The sequence below is a fragment of the Falco biarmicus genome (assembly GCF_023638135.1).
Source record: "Falco biarmicus isolate bFalBia1 chromosome 13 unlocalized genomic scaffold, bFalBia1.pri SUPER_13_unloc_1, whole genome shotgun sequence".
In the NCBI taxonomy this organism is placed as follows: domain Eukaryota; kingdom Metazoa; phylum Chordata; class Aves; order Falconiformes; family Falconidae; genus Falco; species Falco biarmicus.
This window is the reverse complement of record NW_026611656.1, coordinates 239,679-257,236: the sequence shown is the minus strand read 5'-3', so window position 1 is coordinate 257,236 and position 17,558 is coordinate 239,679. Positions and strand designations below refer to the sequence as shown.

General features: G+C 52.9%; 2 protein-coding genes and 1 long non-coding RNA gene across 4 annotated transcripts; 1 reads left to right on the top strand and 2 right to left on the bottom strand.

Moving 5' to 3' along the window:
* The first annotated feature begins 26 nt into the window (after positions 1-26).
* On the top strand, positions 27-16,370 carry ATP13A1 (ATPase 13A1). 2 transcript variants are annotated; one of them, XR_008819687.1, is made up of 27 exons: positions 27-387; positions 1,090-1,179; positions 1,491-1,681; positions 2,012-2,084; positions 2,396-2,551; positions 2,694-2,763; positions 3,376-3,482; positions 4,089-4,218; positions 4,491-4,546; positions 5,183-5,309; positions 5,793-5,930; positions 6,416-6,536; positions 7,189-7,346; positions 8,152-8,327; positions 8,723-8,833; positions 9,361-9,486; positions 9,813-9,921; positions 10,454-10,653; positions 11,041-11,137; positions 11,546-11,727; positions 12,032-12,146; positions 12,437-12,633; positions 13,100-13,242; positions 13,796-13,907; positions 14,132-14,275; positions 14,628-15,006; positions 16,235-16,370. XR_008819687.1 is itself a non-coding variant. In XM_056325884.1 (26 exons), exons 1-26 carry the CDS (start codon positions 49-51, stop codon positions 14,736-14,738), a joined length of 3,579 nt encoding a protein of 1,192 aa, XP_056181859.1. In that variant the 5' UTR covers positions 27-48; the 3' UTR covers positions 14,739-15,038. The 2 variants fall into 2 exon arrangements, 1 of the variants encoding a protein (XP_056181859.1); XM_056325884.1 differs by lacking the exon at positions 16,235-16,370 and having other exon boundaries at positions 14,628-15,038.
* On the bottom strand, positions 3,404-4,581 carry LOC130143230 (uncharacterized). Its single transcript, XR_008819690.1, has 3 exons — positions 4,471-4,581; positions 4,227-4,397; positions 3,404-3,521 (listed from the first exon to the last, which is right to left on the bottom strand). It is a non-coding gene; the product is annotated as an uncharacterized LOC130143230 (long non-coding RNA).
* On the bottom strand, positions 15,328-17,553 carry MVB12A (multivesicular body subunit 12A). Its single transcript, XM_056325893.1, is given in 10 exon segments — positions 15,328-15,548; positions 15,659-15,709; positions 15,798-15,862; positions 16,267-16,349; positions 16,514-16,648; positions 16,730-16,839; positions 16,841-16,857; positions 16,972-17,068; positions 17,158-17,253; positions 17,340-17,553. Coding segments are annotated over 10 exon segments (798 nt in total). The 5' UTR covers positions 17,421-17,553; the 3' UTR covers positions 15,328-15,485.
* Positions 17,554-17,558: the final 5 nt, after the last annotated feature.

The following is a 17,558-nucleotide window of genomic DNA, read 5'->3' as shown; positions in this document are numbered from 1 at the left end:
GCGGCCCGGCCGGAAGCGGAAGTGGGTCGTTTGCGGGTCTGTCGGAAAATGGCGGCGGCCGGCCCGCCTCCGGGTCCGTTGGACGAGCTGGTCTTGTCGGTGACGCTTTACCGCCGGCGGCCGCGGCTGCTTCACGGCACCGTGCTGCCGTTTGTGGCGGGGCTCTACCCGGCCTGGTTGTGGCTGTGGGGACCGCGCGTGTGGGCGGCGTGGCGGGAGGCGGTGGCGGTGGCGGAGGAAGAGGAGGCCGGCCCCAGAGCGGGCCCGGGCCCTGCGCCCCCCGAGGCCGCGTTCTTGGCGCTCGCCGCCATCGGCGTTGTCCACCTGCTGACGGCGCTCTCGGGGCTGTGGTCGGTGCACGCTCACTGCGCCCTCACCTGCGTCCGGGTGAGTCCCGGGGCTGCCGGTGCGGCGGGGCCGGCCGGCCGGGCGACCCCTCGGGGGCTGCCCCCGAGCAGCGCCGGGAGGCTCCTACCGCGCCCTGCGGGCTCTCCAGGCGTGCGGGGGCGGCTGAAGGCGTGGGGGCGTGCGGTCCATAAGGGGATGTTTCTGAGGAAGACGGTGAGGGGACGCTCAGCATCACAACGCTTCTCCCCTTAGCTGGGCTTGGGCAGCATGGCGGCGTGCTGGTGGCAGAGTTCGGCAGGCCCCAGCCCCGAAGCGGCATTGGGGAAACCAGCGGCATGTCTGTGCACAGACAGCCTGGGATGCGGCGGGTGTTCAGCACAGGGGCCACTGCCTTTGCTGGTGGCGAGCCGCCGTCTTTTGACGGTGGACCAGCTGGTTGCCGTTTTTACAGTTGCTTACTGGCAGCTGTATGTGCCTCAAGTGCAAGTGAAGGACTGAATAGACGTCCTTTAGCGATAGGGTGTGATTTTGGGGATGGACTGCAATAATTGGAATGTCTTTGATTCTAACAACAGCTCCACAAAAGCACCCGGCTGTAAAGGCCTCTGTGGTTGGCCCGGTTTAGTGCAAAGGCCTCTGTGGTTGGCCCGGTTTAGTGCATCCCAGCCAGAATCCCTCTTGACTGGGGGAAGTTCGGGGCCTGGGATCTGCTTGATGACGTGTGTCTCGTTTATGTTTCAGGAGCCTTGTCCTAAGAAAGCCACATTGGCTAAAGTGGTGCCAACCCCCAATAACGGATCGGTCGAACTAGTGCCACTCCACAGAGACCAGGTAAGGACACTGCTGCTGGGAGCAGCGCTGATGTTTGTCATGGGCCAGGGAGCTGCCACAGCGTAAGCCTGCAGTTCCTCAGCTTTTAATTTAAGTAATTAGTGAATAATCGGCTGCGGTCAGTCACAAGTGGGGATGTTAAAGGGAGCACGGTGTTTCCTGGCGCACGTACCACAAGAAGAATCACACAATGACAAGATACGTGAGGGGTTGGGGTTTCTTTCCTTCTTCAGGCCCAACTGTGTGTGGAGTGAAGCCTTTGCTGTGTGTTCAACTGATTTGTTTTGGTTCTTTTTCCCCCCTCTCTGCAGGGTGAGGATGGGCAGGAGGCTCTTTCCTTTGAATTTCAGAAAATCAAATACTCCTATGAGATAGATGGCAAGAAACAGTTTCTTCCTGTAGCTTTCCCGGTGGAACATCCTCTTTGTTACTACCAGAATGCCCGAGGTTATCAGGAGGACAAAGATATTCGAGCAGCTGAGAAGAAATACGGTACAAACAAGTAAGTTTTCCAGGTGCAGATCTCTTTGCCACGGTATCCCAGCGTTGAACCACATTTCTAGCCTTGCTTTATAGATTTCAGTTACTGCTGACACTTGTTTCAAAAACGGAGAACGGTAGCGTGCTGGGGGGGTCTTCTCCGGGGTGGGCTATAGATGGAAATTAATCACGTATAACAAATTAACTGAATCAAAGTAATTGAAAATAGGGAGATTGTGGACGTTCTGGAGTACAGCGTGGTTTGACGCCAGAGGCTGCAGGTGGCTTTTGGGTTGGGCTTTTGCTGGGAATCTGGAATGTTCAGATTAATAACAATCCGATTCTTTCCCAGGGCTGAGATGGTGGTGCCGGAGTTCTTGGAACTCTTTAAAGAAAGAGCTACAGCTCCGTTCTTCATCTTTCAGGTAAAATGAACAAACAAAAAGAGCTGTAAATACTTCTCCCTGCTAAAGAACGAGAGAATTCCTTATAATCCTGGCCTGAGAGCCACAAATCAGCTGGCAGCTTTCTAAAATCGAGAGCAAGTGCTGATCTTGCACTGTAACATCAATTTTACTTCTGGGAGGAACCCTCTTTCTCCCCAGTGGCTGTACTGTGGTTTTCTGTTTTTCTGGCTTGCTACAGTTCAACGTTTACCAAGTTAGCTTCCTGGAACTTGAAGCTTTTGTTTTCTGAGAGGGATCAGAATAACTCCCGTGTCATGCTCTCTCCACAGGTGTTCTGTGTGGGGTTGTGGTGCTTGGATGAATACTGGTATTACAGTGTTTTCACCCTCTCCATGTTGGTTGCGTTTGAAGCTTCTCTGGTCCAGCAGCAAATGAGGAACATGTCGGAGATCCGAAAAATGGGCAACAAGCCCTACATGATCCAGGTAATCCAAACCGGAGAGAACTGTGCAGGAAGTTTTTGCTGTAGCTGTCTTCTAACTGATTAGTTGCTCCTTTTTCCCATTCTTTGATCCTTTTCTGACACATACAGAGCTGCTGAAAGTGCTTTTCCTCCCCCCCCTCCAGGTTTACAGAAACCGCAAGTGGCGCCCCATTTCCAGCGATGAGATTATTCCAGGGGATATCGTTTCCATCGGTAATGACTTGCGTGATGGTTGTAATCAAAAGCTTGTTTAAAATCTGATTTCTTCTGGTGTGGTGAATTGAATTAGGTATATTAATTAGGTCTTGGCTGGGGTGCTTTTGAGGGCTTTGATTCGTAAGTGTCACAACTCAAGGGTCCAAGAGTTTGGGCTGAATCTATTAGACCTGCTAGCTGCCTTTAAGAAAGGTAAATCCCTGCATCAGTCGGCCTCAGATTCTTCAGCTTAGGACTGTGAAGATGAAGGGTTCCCTGACAATAAATTCCTCGAACGGAAAGGGGAAGGGCCTGGCACCTAACCCTGCTCTCCCTTTTAAGGTTGTGTTACCCCAGGTTGTGATCGCGGTCTCCGAAGCCTGAACAGCAGTGAGAACCCAGTGACTTGATGTTAAACATTCTTGGTTTCAGTTAGAGACCCAGTAACCTTCAAACCCTTTTGGGTCAGGGAGTGGGTACGTGCTGGGGTAAACTCAGCAGCTCATGGGGAGTTTTGAAGCTTTAGGAATCTCCTAAACTGAAGGAGAGCTGTGCCCTGCCAGGGAAGTAGCCAAACAGCAGTCGCTTCTCCCTTTGAGCTGCTTCTCAGATTTAACGTGTTAATTGCAGGCCGATCTCCTCATGAAAATCTCGTGCCGTGTGATGTGCTGCTGCTACGTGGAAGGTGTATCGTAGACGAAGCCATGCTGACAGGGGAGTCTGTGCCGCAGATGAAGGTCTGAGAAATGTCCTCTGTGCTGTCCCTTTGTCGTAACCTGGAAAAGTAAAAATGCAAAGTCATCCCTTGGCGTGAATGCCGGCCCAAGCAACCTAGTCTGTTTGTTACCAGCTCTCTGTCAGTGATTGATGGTCTCTGGTAAATGAGAAACAGAAAAGTCTGTTTTGTCTGGCAATGGCTCCAGCTTTTGGGTCTGAACTCCATCGTGCGGGCATGGCATCGCTCTCCTACACATTCCCCAGTCTGGATTCCTTTGGTGGGGTGGAGGTGGGAGGAGGAATGGGTGTAAAGCACTTCAAAGCCCCGAGTCTTCCTTTTTTTTATGCCAGTGGGTGACTTAAAAATGAGAAAGTAATGCTTGCGGAGCCTCCCTTGCTGAATTCAGTGTGCCAGGGGTGAACTAGTCCCCCGAAACCAGCATTCCCACAGATGCCAGGCTCTAAACCCAGACCGATCGGAGCTGAATGGCGTGTTAAGGTCTAGATTCGGTTCAGGCTTTGGTTGAAGTGAAGCTGAGAGCATCTCGTGGGATAAGAACAGAAGAGAATACTTTTAAGTGTACTTGTTTACAGCTGTGATTCTGAGGCCGAGTGTTGTCCCGCAGGAGCCTGTGGAAGATCTCAATCCAGAGCACATCTTGGACATGCAGACAGATTCCCGTTTACACATCATATTTGGGGGAACAAAAGTGGTGCAGCACATCCCGCCCCAGAAAGCCAGCACAGGACTGAAACGTACGTACCTGCGCAAATCTCCTCAGAGACGAGCGTGTGGCACGCTCGCAGGTTGATTTTAGGGGGCTTGATAAAACTTTTGGAGGGAGTCGTTGAGCCAGTCTCCTTGGCCCTGTCACTGCCAGTTTATTTTGATTATTAGGCTGCTGTGATGTCCTGTTGAACTTGACTACGTCCTCCTGTAAGAGAAGGGTGTAGCTTCAAGTTTATTCTGTCTGTGGTAAACCTGTACAAGATTTGCCCTAAACTTACCGTCTTCCTTCCTCTTCCAGCTGTTGATAGCGGGTGTGTGGCATATGCTCTGCGAACCGGCTTCAACACATCTCAGGTACATTGTGGACGTGCCTTCTCGTCCCCGTCTTGTCGATGGTGCTGGCTGTGTTGCTCAGCCCTCCGCAGTCAGAAAACGCTTACGAAGTACAGCGACGGGGGAAATATAAATCGGGGCATTAAAATTACTTGTTTGTTTGGGACAGGGATAAATAAGGTTGGTCTCTGTGGGTCGGATAAGTAGTCTGATGTTCGGTGTGGAAGCCCAGCAGTCAGGATTCGGGGTTCCTGCTGTCACTGGCCACGCTGTGTCTATACTACAGCTTCTGGTTATCCCTGTTTCTATAATGGTAAATGTTGGGAAAGGGCTTCTGAGTGTGTCTGGAAAGACTGGAGCCACAAACACGAGCTTTTTCAATCGAAAATTGAAGGCTGCTTCAACGAAATCATCAACTCCAGTGACTTGTTAAAAAACCTGCAAACTTGTTACTAATTATAAGTGACTCTAGGCTGCTGCCTAATAAGAGGATCACAGACGTGGGAATCATTCTCAGGCTCTGGCCCCAAAACACCAGAGTGTATTTTTAAAAATGGGTTTTGTGCGTGTTTTTAACAAACCAATGCATTACACATTTTTAACGAACCACTGCATGCTGCAGAGTCAGCTTCTTGCATTGAAGGCTGTATTTCTCAGGGGAAATTGCTGCGTACAATCCTCTTTGGGGTGAAGAGAGTGACGGCCAATAACCTGGAGACCTTCATTTTCATCCTGTTCCTGCTGGTGTTCGCCATTGCCGCTGCAGCGTACGTCTGGATTGAAGGTGAGATTTATTTTTTTTCCTTGCCTCTTCCAGGTCTCTGCACAGGACTTGCACCAAAGCCTGTGGGAAGGGCAGTCGACGTAATTCCTGGGAGTCACAATAACTGGGTTGGGCTGCGCCACTGTTTCAGTGTAGGGGCCCGCACCGCTGAGAAGATTCGCTCGGGGATTCCGAGAGCGATAAAGTGGATTGAACTGGAAGGAGACAGGGTTGTTGGTCTCTGGCAACAACGCCGGGCTCAGGACTTGTGAATTTAATTGTCTTGGGGGACTTGTAGGGTCAGGTTTTTACGGAACAGCTCTCTGCTGCTCCTCCGTGCAGTAGCATCCTGCCTTCTTGTTCCGCTGCCGTTATGCTGCTTTTCTTGCCCTCCCACAGCCCTTCCTCGGTAGGTGAGCTCCTCTGTGGTACTCATCCAAGTTCCCTGGGGCACACCCAGTCTGAGGATGAGGAGGTATACAGCTCTCCCGTCTCATTCCGTAGGCACCAAGGATCCCAGCAGGAACCGTTACAAACTTTTCCTGGAGTGTACTTTAATTCTGACTTCGGTCGTTCCACCTGAACTTCCCATTGAGCTCTCACTGGCTGTCAACACCTCCCTCATCGCCTTGGCCAAGCTCTGTAAGTACCAAGCCTAAACACAGAGATAAAAAAGAACTTCTCTTGTGACTGGAACTGTGGGGACATCAGTGAGGAAATGAGAGTGTAATGACTGTAGCTTCCTCTTGTTTCTACGCGGGGATGGGGTGGGTTTGGGAGCTGGTGTGTGTGAGGGGGTTTAAAGGCCAAAATGCTTGGGAGTTGTGAGCTTTGAAGTGGGTCCTAAAGCAAGTGTAGGAGGGAACTGCTTGCTCAGCAGCCTCGCGGTTCTGCTTTGAGCAGCTTGCTACCCGTGGCATATGGAGGTCAGTGAATTTGGTGTTGGGCTGCATCGCTGCTATGGCTTTGGCGGCTGTTGTGGTTTCAAATACTGCCACAATTCAGAACAGGGAGGTTTGGGTTCGTTAACTATCAGAGCACTGTGCTGAGAGCTCCTGTCTTGTGATTAAAGCCACCGAGCGTCCTGTCATGGCAGATCTCTCGTGGAATTTCCTCTCTTCTTCTAGACGTGTACTGTACGGAGCCCTTCCGCATCCCCTTTGCAGGCAAAGTTCAAGTTTGCTGTTTTGACAAAACCGGCACATTAACCAGCGATCACCTGGTAGTGAGAGGAGTGGCTGGGCTCAGGTAGGTCCTGGGTGATTTTTGTTACGTGATTTGCTGTGGTCCAGGCTTTGGGCGCTGTGGGAGCTCCTCAGGCACGAGTGCAATCACATTCCAGTGAGGAAGAGAAGAGAACTGGGGATTCAGAGTGAAAGATGTGGATTGAACTGGAAGGAGAAGAGGGTTGTTGCTCTCTGGCAACGACTATGGGCTTGGGACTTGTGAATTTAATTGTCTGGGGGGGCTTGTTGCCCCAGGCTTTTGTGTAACCGAGCTCTTCGCTGCTCATCCTTGTAGCAGCATCCTGCCACCTTGTGCCGCTGCCATTCAGAGCTGCGCGTGAAGGTCGATGCCGCGGCAGAGAGACAGGCAGCCAAGTCCTTCGATTGTGCAGTTACTTAAGTGTGTTAGTTCAGGCCTCTTCTTCGAGTGCTCTGCTTGAATCAAGTTTCCTTTGGAGGACTGGCAAAAATGATGGGCTTTGGCACTGTTTGCACTTGAGAGAGCGCCAGATTTCCTACGGCTTTGATCTCACCATGAGAAGCTCTGCTGTTTACTATATTAGAGTAGGAATTTTTGGCTGGGAAAAAAAAATTTTTTCAGGATTTGTCTGAGATAATGTGAATGGGTCTGTTAACACGGGCGGTCTTTTTTTTTTTTTTTTTTTATGCTGCAGGGATGGGAAGGAAGTGACACCAGTGTCTGACATTCCTGTAGAAACCCACCGAGCCATTGCTACTTGCCACTCGCTTGTGCTGCTGGATGATGGGACGCTAGTGGGAGATCCGTTGGAGAAGGCGATGTTGATGGCTGTGGACTGGACCCTGACCAAAGGTAAAACCTGTTTCCAGCTCCTCCCTCCTCCCGAGCCCCGTTTACATACGCTGGGGGGTGTGGGGTGGGTTTTTTAGGGGAGGGTGACAACGATGACACTGTTCTGAGCGTGACGTTACCTAGTCTGTGGAGATTTCCTATGCCTCATGCCAGCTTTCTGCACGGAGTGAATGGCATCCGGTATGATCCCAGGGACTGGTCTGGGGCGGTGGAAATCCTTGTACTCTGTGTCTGAGGGACAGCAAATAGTAGAAGTCCGTTCTCGGGCCTGCAGATACTGCGTTCTGCAGCTGCCAGGCTCAGGTTGGTGTCTTCCAGTTCTGCTTGCGCAGACGGAGTAAAATCAGGGTGCGAGTAGCGCAGGTCGCAGCAGTGGAAACGTGACAGCGTGGGTTTCAGCGAGGTCTGCGGGCAGTCCCTCTGGAGGCTTTCTGCTCTGCTTTCTTGTCTCTCACACGCGCAGACAGCGAACGTTAGAAATCTTTCGGAAATACTGTGTTACATATCCCGCTGAAATCCGTGCTGTTGTGTTTTTCCTTCTGGATTTTTACCTCCGATGAGAACATTTGCTATAAATGCACCTTCAGCCTGCTGTGCAGCTGTTATCCTAACGCACCCAGGTGTTCTGATCCGCTATCTCCCTTGCCTGTTGGCATGAGAATTTCCAGCTCTGTATGCTTTTATCTAAAGAGAGGAAAATGGCGTGATCTCAGTGACCTATGGGTTCCTTCGGGACCTTGAAGGGAGGGGTGTTGCTTTTGATACCGAGAAACCTTTCAGGATTTCCTGATCTGTTTGTTTCCAGATGAGAAAGTTTTCCCCAGAAGTATTAAAACTCAGGGACTGAAAATTCACCAGCGCTTTCATTTTGCCAGTGCCCTGAAAAGAATGTCTGTCTTGGCGTCGTACGAGAAGATCGGCTCGACTGATCTCTGTTACATTGCAGCTGTGAAAGGGGCCCCAGAGACGCTGCACAAAATGGTGAGCGCATCTCTCTAGGAGAGGAAGGGCCTTCGTTAGCACGTGTGCTCGTCCCCTTACGCCTCTGCTTGGCCCTGCCAAGCCTGGAACCCGAGGGATGTAGGCGTTACATCCCGCCCAACGGTGCAGCCATCCCATGCCTGAAAACGGGCTCCACTGGGGAGTTTCAGTCTAATCCCAGTGAGATCCCAGTATCTCGCCACGGGGGCTCCTGGCCCTGATGCTTTTGCTGACCACAGAGGGCTAAACCTGGGGGAATCTCCTCTTTCGCCCTTGATGGTGAGGGACCCTCCCAAAGGTGCCTTTTTTCCCCCCCTCTCTGTATATTTAATGCAAAATGCCGAAACGTGCTTGAAACTGTGTTAATACGATGCTTTTCCCCACGTCTTCTCCAGTTGTCTCAGTGCCCAAGCAACTACCATGCTGTCCACACGGAAATTTCGCATGAGGGTGCAAGAGTGCTGGCCCTTGGCTACAAAGAACTGGGTCACCTCACTCATCAGCAGGTACGGGTGTTTAAGCCTTGGAATCGAGCTCCCGTTAAAGGAAACGGAGACGGTGTGAGCAGGGCTGGGGAAGAGGGGGAGAGGGGGTCTCTTGGGATGTGGTTGCCCCAAACTGCTGTAACCTTGTTGGGTTTTTTATGATCTGGATCTTTTGGGAAGATGGCAGCCTCTGCCCTGTGCTCCCAGCTTTGAATTCCTGTCCGTTATTCGTCGATGTTTCTGTTTCCCTGTTGGTATAAAGCAGGGTGCGTTCTTGTCGCAGCTGAAGAGGCTTACCACAGAACTTCTCAGCTGTGAAACTGGTTTTATCTGGGGACGGGAACCTGTTTTCTGTGTAACTCCTTTCAGGGCTGCCTCAGTGGAGCTTTGTGCCGAAGGCGGCTGTCTCCTAGAGCAGCTGGGGACGGTCTAGCATTGCTCTGTGCATCTTGGGGCACTAGCTGGTGCTTTGATTGCAAGGAAACACCTGCTGGAAAAGGGGATTGCCACAAAGCAGCAGGTAACACCTTACTGGTTTGCTTTGGCAGGTGCGGGAGATGAAGCGGGAAGCTTTGGAGTGTGATCTTAGATTTGTTGGATTCATTGTGGTTTCCTGCCCTCTCAAAGCTGACTCCAAAGCTGTCATCAGGGAGATCCAAAACGCGTCACACCACGTAAGCGTCAGCAGCATCTTAGCCTTGCTGGTAGCCAAGGTGTTTGGGGTGTGGAGTTTGCGTACCCGAAGCCTTTGTGTAGTGAGGGCAAAGGCTTCGCTGTGGTGAAGGCAGGGAGACCTCGTGCATATGATGTTATTTTTGCGGTGGGCTTTGCCCCGGCTCGGAGGAAGCCTCCTCGGGGCGCTGCACATCACTACGTCTGATTGAGAATGTCACCAGCATCCAAGCTAGGCAGAAGTCCTTTCAGTGTAAAAGAGACTCATCATGAAACCCCACTTGCCCACCCAGAACTGATTCTCTGACCCCTCTGGCTTTCCCCTCAGGTAGTGATGATAACAGGAGACAATCCTCTCACCGCCTGCCATGTGGCCCGGGAGCTACATTTCCTCCGGAGGGAGCACACCCTCATTCTGCAGCCTCCTGTGAGCAAAGGTGACTGATCCCATGCAGGAAACTCTTCTGTGCTTTGGAGGATGGCAGCCAAAGGCCTGCTGGGGCAGCTGGGGCATCATGTCAGTTAGCCACGTGCTATTAGCACTGCTGCTTGGTGCTGATAATGGAGATGACTTGCTCTCCAGAAGCCTAGATAACCCTCTGTCCTTTTGCCCCTCTCTTCTCTGGCTTGGAGTACTACGCGAGCTCTGCCAGCTCCAAACGCGAGCTATCTAAGCACCAAAAGAACAGAAACAGCCGCAGCTTGAAGGCCTCCTTGCCGTGCAGGTTCAGAGGCTTTCCAGGGATGCCGAGAGCCATGTCGCTGACTGCAGGGAAGGGCAGTCCCCATGAGGAGCGTACCTAGGTGGGAGGTGGGCACAGCACTGTCCTGAGAAGCAGCAGGCCTCGTGTCCATGAGGCTGAGGGGCTGAAAACCCGAGAGTCAGCGTCTGTGTGGTGGCTGGGAGCATTTCGCACAGCCAGGCGCCTCAGCCACGCTCACATCCAGCTTGCGCTTCCCTCTTCCCAGACTCCGGCTGGCAGTGGCGGTCCGTCGACGGCGCTGTCTTGCTCCCCATCTCGCCCACCTCCTTGCAAGAGCTGACGCAGCGTTACGACCTGTGTGTCACTGGGGAAGGTCTCTCCCACCTCCAGGCTGTGAACAGGCAGCAGCTGCTAAAGCTCATTCCGCACATCCAGGTGTTTGCCAGAGTGGTGCCCAAGCAGAAGGTAGGAAGCGGCAGCTTTAGCAGGGCTCGCGTGGCGCCTGGGAGCCACGTAGATACCAGCCCCTGATTAATGCCAAAGCTGTTTACAGCTAATGAACATACCCAGCAGCACCTCTCTTGATACCCGAGCCAGCAAGCAGCAAGAACCAGAGCTCAGGATGTGCCGTGTTCTTATCCTAGAGAGTCCTGAGCTCTTCGGCCTGTTTTAGCTCTGTGCTCCTAAAATGCAGCCCGAAGGTGAAGCTTTGGGAGCCTGGGTGTGAGACCAGTGAATTCCTGCAGAACAGGAACTGTTCTGTGCGCTTGACCAAGACACATAACCCAGTGCAGGCAGCAGCGTGTCGGGAGGCGCGGGCTGCCGAGGCTCACTGCACCCTTTTCTGCGCAGGAGTTTGTAATCACTACGTTGAAGAGCCTGGGCTACGTCACGCTGATGTGCGGCGATGGGACCAACGACGTCGGAGCTCTGAAACACGCAGACGTGGGTGAGTCTGCGTGCAGGACTCTCCTGCGTGCCCGGCTGAGTTTGGCTAGCGTTCCTAAATGCAAAACCGGTGTTCATTTTTCCGGTATTTTGAGGGCTGGGATCGATCTGCCCAACATCATTTAGTGGCAGAAACCAACATCAAGAGGAAGGATCGCTGTGCTGGTGGAATGCCCACTGCCTGCGTGCCAGCAGGAATTGGCTGCAAACACGTTTTTCTGGAAGAAAGATCCTTACATATGGTTTTTCCCCCCCCCCCCCAAGCTTTCTTTTAGCAAGCATAACATCTCTCAAGTCCCTGCGTAACTAGCACCCTGGCTCCGGGTGTAAACAGCAGTTGGGATTCCTACTGTGTGGAAGGGATCACGGCTCTTTTTCCCTGCAGCTAATTTTTTTTATACTCTGACAGGAGTGGCACTTCTGGCAAATGCTCCCGAGAGACTGCCCGAACGGAAGAAAAGATCTCGAGACGGCCCCAGTGACGGGAGGCCTGCCCTGCCATCCATGGGGAGTGGGACTGTGAAGCCCACCTCCCGTGGTGCCAAGCACAGAGTCATGTCCCAAAGAGAGGAGCAGATGGCTATCCAGAGGGTTGGTAACGATATTTTTAAAAGTTAACTTACCCTTGCTCTTTGTTCCTCCTCTGGTTTACTGCTAATTCATGGGAACTGGAAATGGCAGGATGTACTGGGAAAAGACCAGCTTTTCTGCTTTTTATCCTGAAATCGTGGATTTGGGCAGAGAAAGTGCTGCTTTTCCAGCCAGCCATCGAGTTAGCGCTGCAAGCACGAATGCCTCCCCTTGGAGCAGGGGTGTGGGAGGGGGTAGCACAAGGTCATCTTCCATCCAGGTTGTGGTGATGAAGCACGTGTCTGTATCTTTAATTCACCGGCAGGAGCGGATCAGTCAGGTCCTGAAGGATTTGGAAGAGGAGCGTGTACCCGTCGTGAAGCTGGGCGACGCCAGCATTGCCGCCCCCTTCACCTCCAAGCTCTCTTCCATTCAGTGCAGTAAGTGCGTGGTGGGAGCTGAACTTTGCATCTCCGCGTTCCCCAAGGGGAATAAATCTAGATCGGAAAGAAGCCAAGACAGAGGGCGTGGGGTGGTGAGAAACGCCCCCCCCAACCCCAGGGCACTGCCAGTTTTTTGTGTGGAGCAACCCTCTGCGGGTTTGTTGGATGGGGACACGAGTGGTGAGGGGTTAACTGCTTCAGAAAAGGAGAGGGCTGAGGGACAAAGCCCCAGAACCCATTTTGTTTTTTCGTTTGGTTTCCAAACTCTGCTTCCTCTTGCTCCTTAGTCTGCCACGTGATCAAGCAAGGTCGCTGCACGCTAGTGACTACGCTGCAGATGTTCAAGATCCTCGCCCTGAATGCCCTGATCCTCGCTTACAGCCAGAGCGTCCTCTACTTGGAAGGGGTGAAGTTCAGTGATTTCCAGGCGACTTTGCAGGGTCTGCTGTTGGCCGGCTGCTTCCTTTTCATCTCCAGGTCGAAGGTGAGGGTTGGGACAGTGGCTGGTCTATGTCGGGCACACCGGGATGCCTGAAGGAGCGCCTCTCTCCCCAAAAATGCTGTTGGATTTCAATAAGTTAAGAATCCACAGGGCTGGAGGGGGTGAGGGTTTTTGTTCCCCTGGATTTGGGAGGCTCCCAAGGCCAGCACTTGTGTGAGGGAGTATCCCGGGCTTGCAGGCAGGCAGCTTCGCTCGGGTTATGGGAATGGTGCGGTCCCAACGACTGCTGTCCCCACACGGAAAGGTTGGAAGAGGTGGGAAGCGGAATGTGGATAAATGGTTTGGTCGAGGCTGCTGCACCAGCTAAGCTGTGGGTCTCCTCGGCGCGTGAAGCGCAATTTTTGTAGGTGTTCCCTGAGAAACACTAACGTTAGTCGGATCCTGCTGGAAAACTGCCTAGAAATGGTCAAAACCATTCAAGGCACCTCTGCTCGCTTTGCTTTCCCAGCCTTTGAAGACGCTTTCCAAGGAGCGTCCGCTGCCAAACATCTTTAACCTCTACACGGTCCTGACGGTGCTGCTGCAGTTCCTCGTGCATTTCCTCAGCCTCGTTTACCTGTACCGCGGCGCCCAGGCACGCAGCGATTCCAAGTAAGAGTCTCTCCCTCCAACACTGGAATGTTTTTCTCCCAGTTGCTGCTACGTGGGAGGGTGGAGAGCAGCCTCCCTCACTACAGTGCTCTTCCTGTGAGCGCTTTATCAAGCACGGCAGGTGTTAGGAGTTTAATGTGTGGGACACATCCAGAAAAAACATTTTTTAATTGTCTATCGAGCACGTTGGCAGGGAGGTGATGAAACCAGCAGGAGTACGGTCTGATACGCTGTGGTTCCAACGTCTACCGTCCCCATATGGAAAGGGAAAAAAAATAACACCAATGAGGTGGATTAGTGGAAAGGTTATAAAGAAAAATGCCCCAAAAAACTGATTTTCTTTCCAATTTTTTGATTGTTATTTTGTGAAAAAGAACCCCTTGATGACCTGTGCTTGCAGCCTCTGCGGCTCCGCTCTTACCCGTGCAAGCATGCTTGCTGGGGAACTGGTTTTGCCTGACCAAACTGGAATAAACTGGGCTCAGCAGGGCTGTGCAAGGGGAGCTGAATATTCCCGGTGTTCTGGGTCTGACCTCCAGCTTTTTCCTTTCAGACAAGAGGAGTTTGTGGATCTGTACAAGGAGTTTGAGCCCAGCCTTGTGAACAGCACAGTCTACATCATGTCCATGGCGATGCAGATGGCCACGTTTGCTATCAACTACAAGGCAAGCCATGTTTTAAGTCGCATCTCCAGCAGCACCACCAAAGCGTTTTTTGTAATTAAGATGCAACAATACAAAATTCTCTAATTGCAAACTACGTTTTCTCAGTGCTCTGCCGGGGAGGAACTCCCTCTTTTCGCACCATGTGTCCCAAACCGTCGCAAATTGCACCCCGTCCCCTAGTTTGAATGAGTACGGCCTCATGGTTTCTCCCCGCGGTGTTTCAGGGCCATCCTTTCATGGAGAGCCTGCAGGAGAACAAGCCTTTGCTGTGGAGCATCGTCCTTTCGGGACTCGCCATCGTGGGCCTTCTCACAGGCTCTTCGCCAGAATTCAACGAGCAGTTCGGCTTGGTAGAAATCCCTACCGAGGTGAGCAGGCGGCGTTTCTCTGCTCCTACTGGATTTTAAGTGCGGTTTCCAGTGGGAGAACAGGTCTGAGCCCATCTTCAGGTTTTTAGCAGGGTGGCAGGAGCACTGACTGCCCGAGTAGCTCCGAGGGAGAGGATAGGGTAGTGATCCTGCTGAAGCGTTGGGGATTATTTTTTTTTTTTTTTACAGCAGGTTGTGAATTTTGTGAATTTCTGAAAACGGAGTCATTTTTATGAAAGGAGGAAGTTCAGGCTGTAGCGGAGCAGTTGCTGCAGAGTAGCGCCTCGTGGGGCAGCGGCTCTGGAGTAACTGAAGAAGGGGAGGGACCGACGCGTTGTGTTTTTTTTCCTAGTTCAAGATCGTGATCACGGAAGTGTTGCTGGCTGACTTCTTCCTCGCCTTGTTAGTGGACCGAATTCTTCAGTTCCTGCTGGGGAGCGCAAAACTTAAAGTGCCTTCCTGAAACGGGTTCCAAGGTCCTGGCCCCCAGCAGTGCTATGCGAAGGACAGCACCCGCGGCCGCATCGCACCGTCGCAAGAATCATCCTTCATTCTTTTGACAGGAACTCTGATCCTGTTTGGAAAACGGGCGTGGGGAAGCTTTCTTCCAAATCACGTGGATATCACCTCTGTGAAACAAGACCTGACTTTTTAATGTTTCCAGGATGTACCACCAACTGGCGGGACTTTTGTACTGCCCTAACGTTTAAAGGAAACGTTTACAGAATTTGGTAACTAAAACCAGAGTCGATGTATTTTAAAACGTGTTTGGGACTTCCTTGGTAGGGCCGAAAGCTTTGCGATGGTTTCAAATAGCCAGTGGGACCAAGTGCAGGAGTAAAAGCAGCAACAAACTAAAGGTGAGGCCGAGGGGTAGGAGTTGTGACACAACGAACAGCGTAAACACCCTTGCAGGAGGTGTAATGTTCAGAATAAAGACTCGTAGTGCTGACAAAGCGTAGGAGAACACACACAGCCAAGAACTTCTAGACGTTACCGCTGCCGTACGCGCCAGCCCCGAAGCCCTCTATTTCAAAAGCATTGCAAAAATATTTTGGCAGTGAGAAGAGAAACACGTTTATTTTTCTCCTTAAGCAGTTCCCGTGATCAGATACTGATTGCATTTCTTTGGGTACCCCGAAATTTAAGCAGAGAGGGAGCAGCTCAGCCCAGCTGGATGCTGTTCACATCCTCCAGGTTGACTCCAGGGCTAACAAATGCTGGGTGGGAGCCTGGCAGCCGCTGTCCTTTCGACTACAAAAGCATAATTGTACTGAAAACAAAAAAAAATAATCGGTCAGGATGAGACACGGGTATTTAAGAAATTCTGAACGCGCCCGCTGCCCCCCCCCAAGAGGTGCGTGACCGAAGCAGCCCTGTTACCTCTTTCTCGATATCGGCAAGTGACTTAACGTTCAGGTCTGTGAGAAAAACCTAAAACCAAATAAAATTAAAACATAAAATTTCTTAATTCAGCCAAGTTAGGAGGCAGGGCCAAGAACAGCAGCATAAGGGAACTCACATTAGTGCCAGAAATGAGCCTGCTTTCAAATTTGGGGTGTAGTGTGAAAGGCACTCCATCCATAGCTGGGAAGAGAAAGGAGAGAAGCGTTAGGAACATCACAGGAACGGCTCTGAAAACAATTTAAAAAAAAAAAAACATTTATTCCAATCTGGGGCCTTGATCAATTCCTACATAATTAATTACCACGCAAAGCAGATGAGTGGAAGGGGACACCTCAGCAGCACAGTTTGAGCAAGAGGTCAGTGATGGCTTTAATTCAAGCGAGAAATAACTTGGAGGAGGGGAGAAGTCTTTTAAGAAAACGTAGCTCAATTCCAGGCTCCACCGAGAAGAACCGCGCAGCAACAAGCTGCATGCGAACCAGCTAAAAGCCCCTTTTTTTTAATATATATTTTAAAATACTCCTTAAAGACAGCTATGCTTGCTTCATGCAGCTTCCTCGCTTCTAGCTGAAGAAACACTTTACCCGAGAGGCCGTAGATGTTGGAGGTGTCGTACAGAGATGGGTGCTGGGAAGCGCGTTTGATGCTGCACCGAGCCGCTGGTGACCTGTAGCAGATCAGGATAATTAATGGCTGGAGATGTGCTCAGGTGAATGGGAACCACGAGGTGGGCACCGGCAGCCGCCAGATTTTATTCCCAGTTCTGGACTGGTTCAGGTAAGACTGGGGAAGGGTTAAAAAAAAAAAAACACCACCCCAATGTGGACGTACTGCTGGTTTGGGTCGGGGGGCTGGAGCGAAAGCTGCCTCAGGCCGGCGCTGATGGTCCGTGGTTTGGGGACGGGCTGGGGGCTGCACTTTGGAACCGGCCCCTTTTTACACCAGATGGCAAAACTGCCCATTTCCCTACGGAAAACCGGCGGGTGTTTGTGGGGGGGCGGCAGGGGGCGGGGGTGGGAGGATTGGGGGAGGGGCAGGACCCCCTACCCTATTTTCATGTAGTGCGGGAGGGCTTTGCTCTTGGAGCTCAGCTGGATGTCAAACACGGCCGTCTCGGCGGCGTCCAGTGGCACCAGCTTCACGTACACCCGTTTTTTTCCGGGAGACACCGATTCCTGCGGGGGGGGGGGGGGGGGGGGGGCGGAGCCGGTGGCAGGAGGAGGTTGGGGGGCGGGGGGTACCGGGCCCCGCCACCCCATCCCCCTTACCGTGGCGGGGGGGTGACTTACGTGGCTCTGGGAACTCGGGGGCGCGGGTGTAGCCGGTGGGCTGCGGGCTCCGGTCGCTCAACACCTGGACGTCGGTCACGACGGGCCCGGGAGCCGCCTGGACGGGACGGGACCTCGGTGCCGGACCGGGCACAGCCCACCCCCTCCCACCCCCCCGGGCTGGCACCCGCCGCCCACCCCCCGCACCTGGGCTCCGCCGCCGCTCACGCACAGGTACCCGCCGCCCTTGTGCCCGAAGCCTTTGCCCAGGTTGGCGGCCGCGCCCTCCACGGTAACGGTGATCTGCGGGCACACGGAGCGGCGTAAACCGGGAGCCCGGGCGCCGCTCGGTCGCGCCCCCCTCCCCCGCTGCCTCCCCCCGGACCCACCGCGGTCCAACCGGCGGGGGCTGCCTCGGGCGCAGCGGCCCAGCCCACGCCGGTCAGCGGGGTCGCCGCTGCCGCCGCCATCGCCGCCGCTTCCGGCCCGGAACTGGCGGAGCCCCGCCCCCTCCCCGCTGCTATTGGCCCGCTGCGGCGATTGGCTGGCGCGCTCTGACTGACGTGCGTGACGGCCACTGAGCGGCTGCGCGGCCGCCGGGCGCCTTC

What these genes read in the sequence shown, in the direction of transcription:
- ATP13A1 (XM_056325884.1), top strand. Translation starts at nt 49, where the DNA reads ATGGCGGCGGCCGGCCCGCCTCCGGGTCCGTTGGACGAGCTGGTCTTG. An exon ending in GTCACCTCACTCATCAGCAG is followed by an intron (nt 8,834 to 9,360) that starts GTACGGGTGTTT and finishes TTGCTTTGGCAG; the next exon opens with GTGCGGGAGATGAAGCGGGA. An exon ending in TTTTCATCTCCAGGTCGAAG is followed by an intron (nt 12,634 to 13,099) that starts GTGAGGGTTGGG and finishes TTGCTTTCCCAG; the next exon opens with CCTTTGAAGACGCTTTCCAA.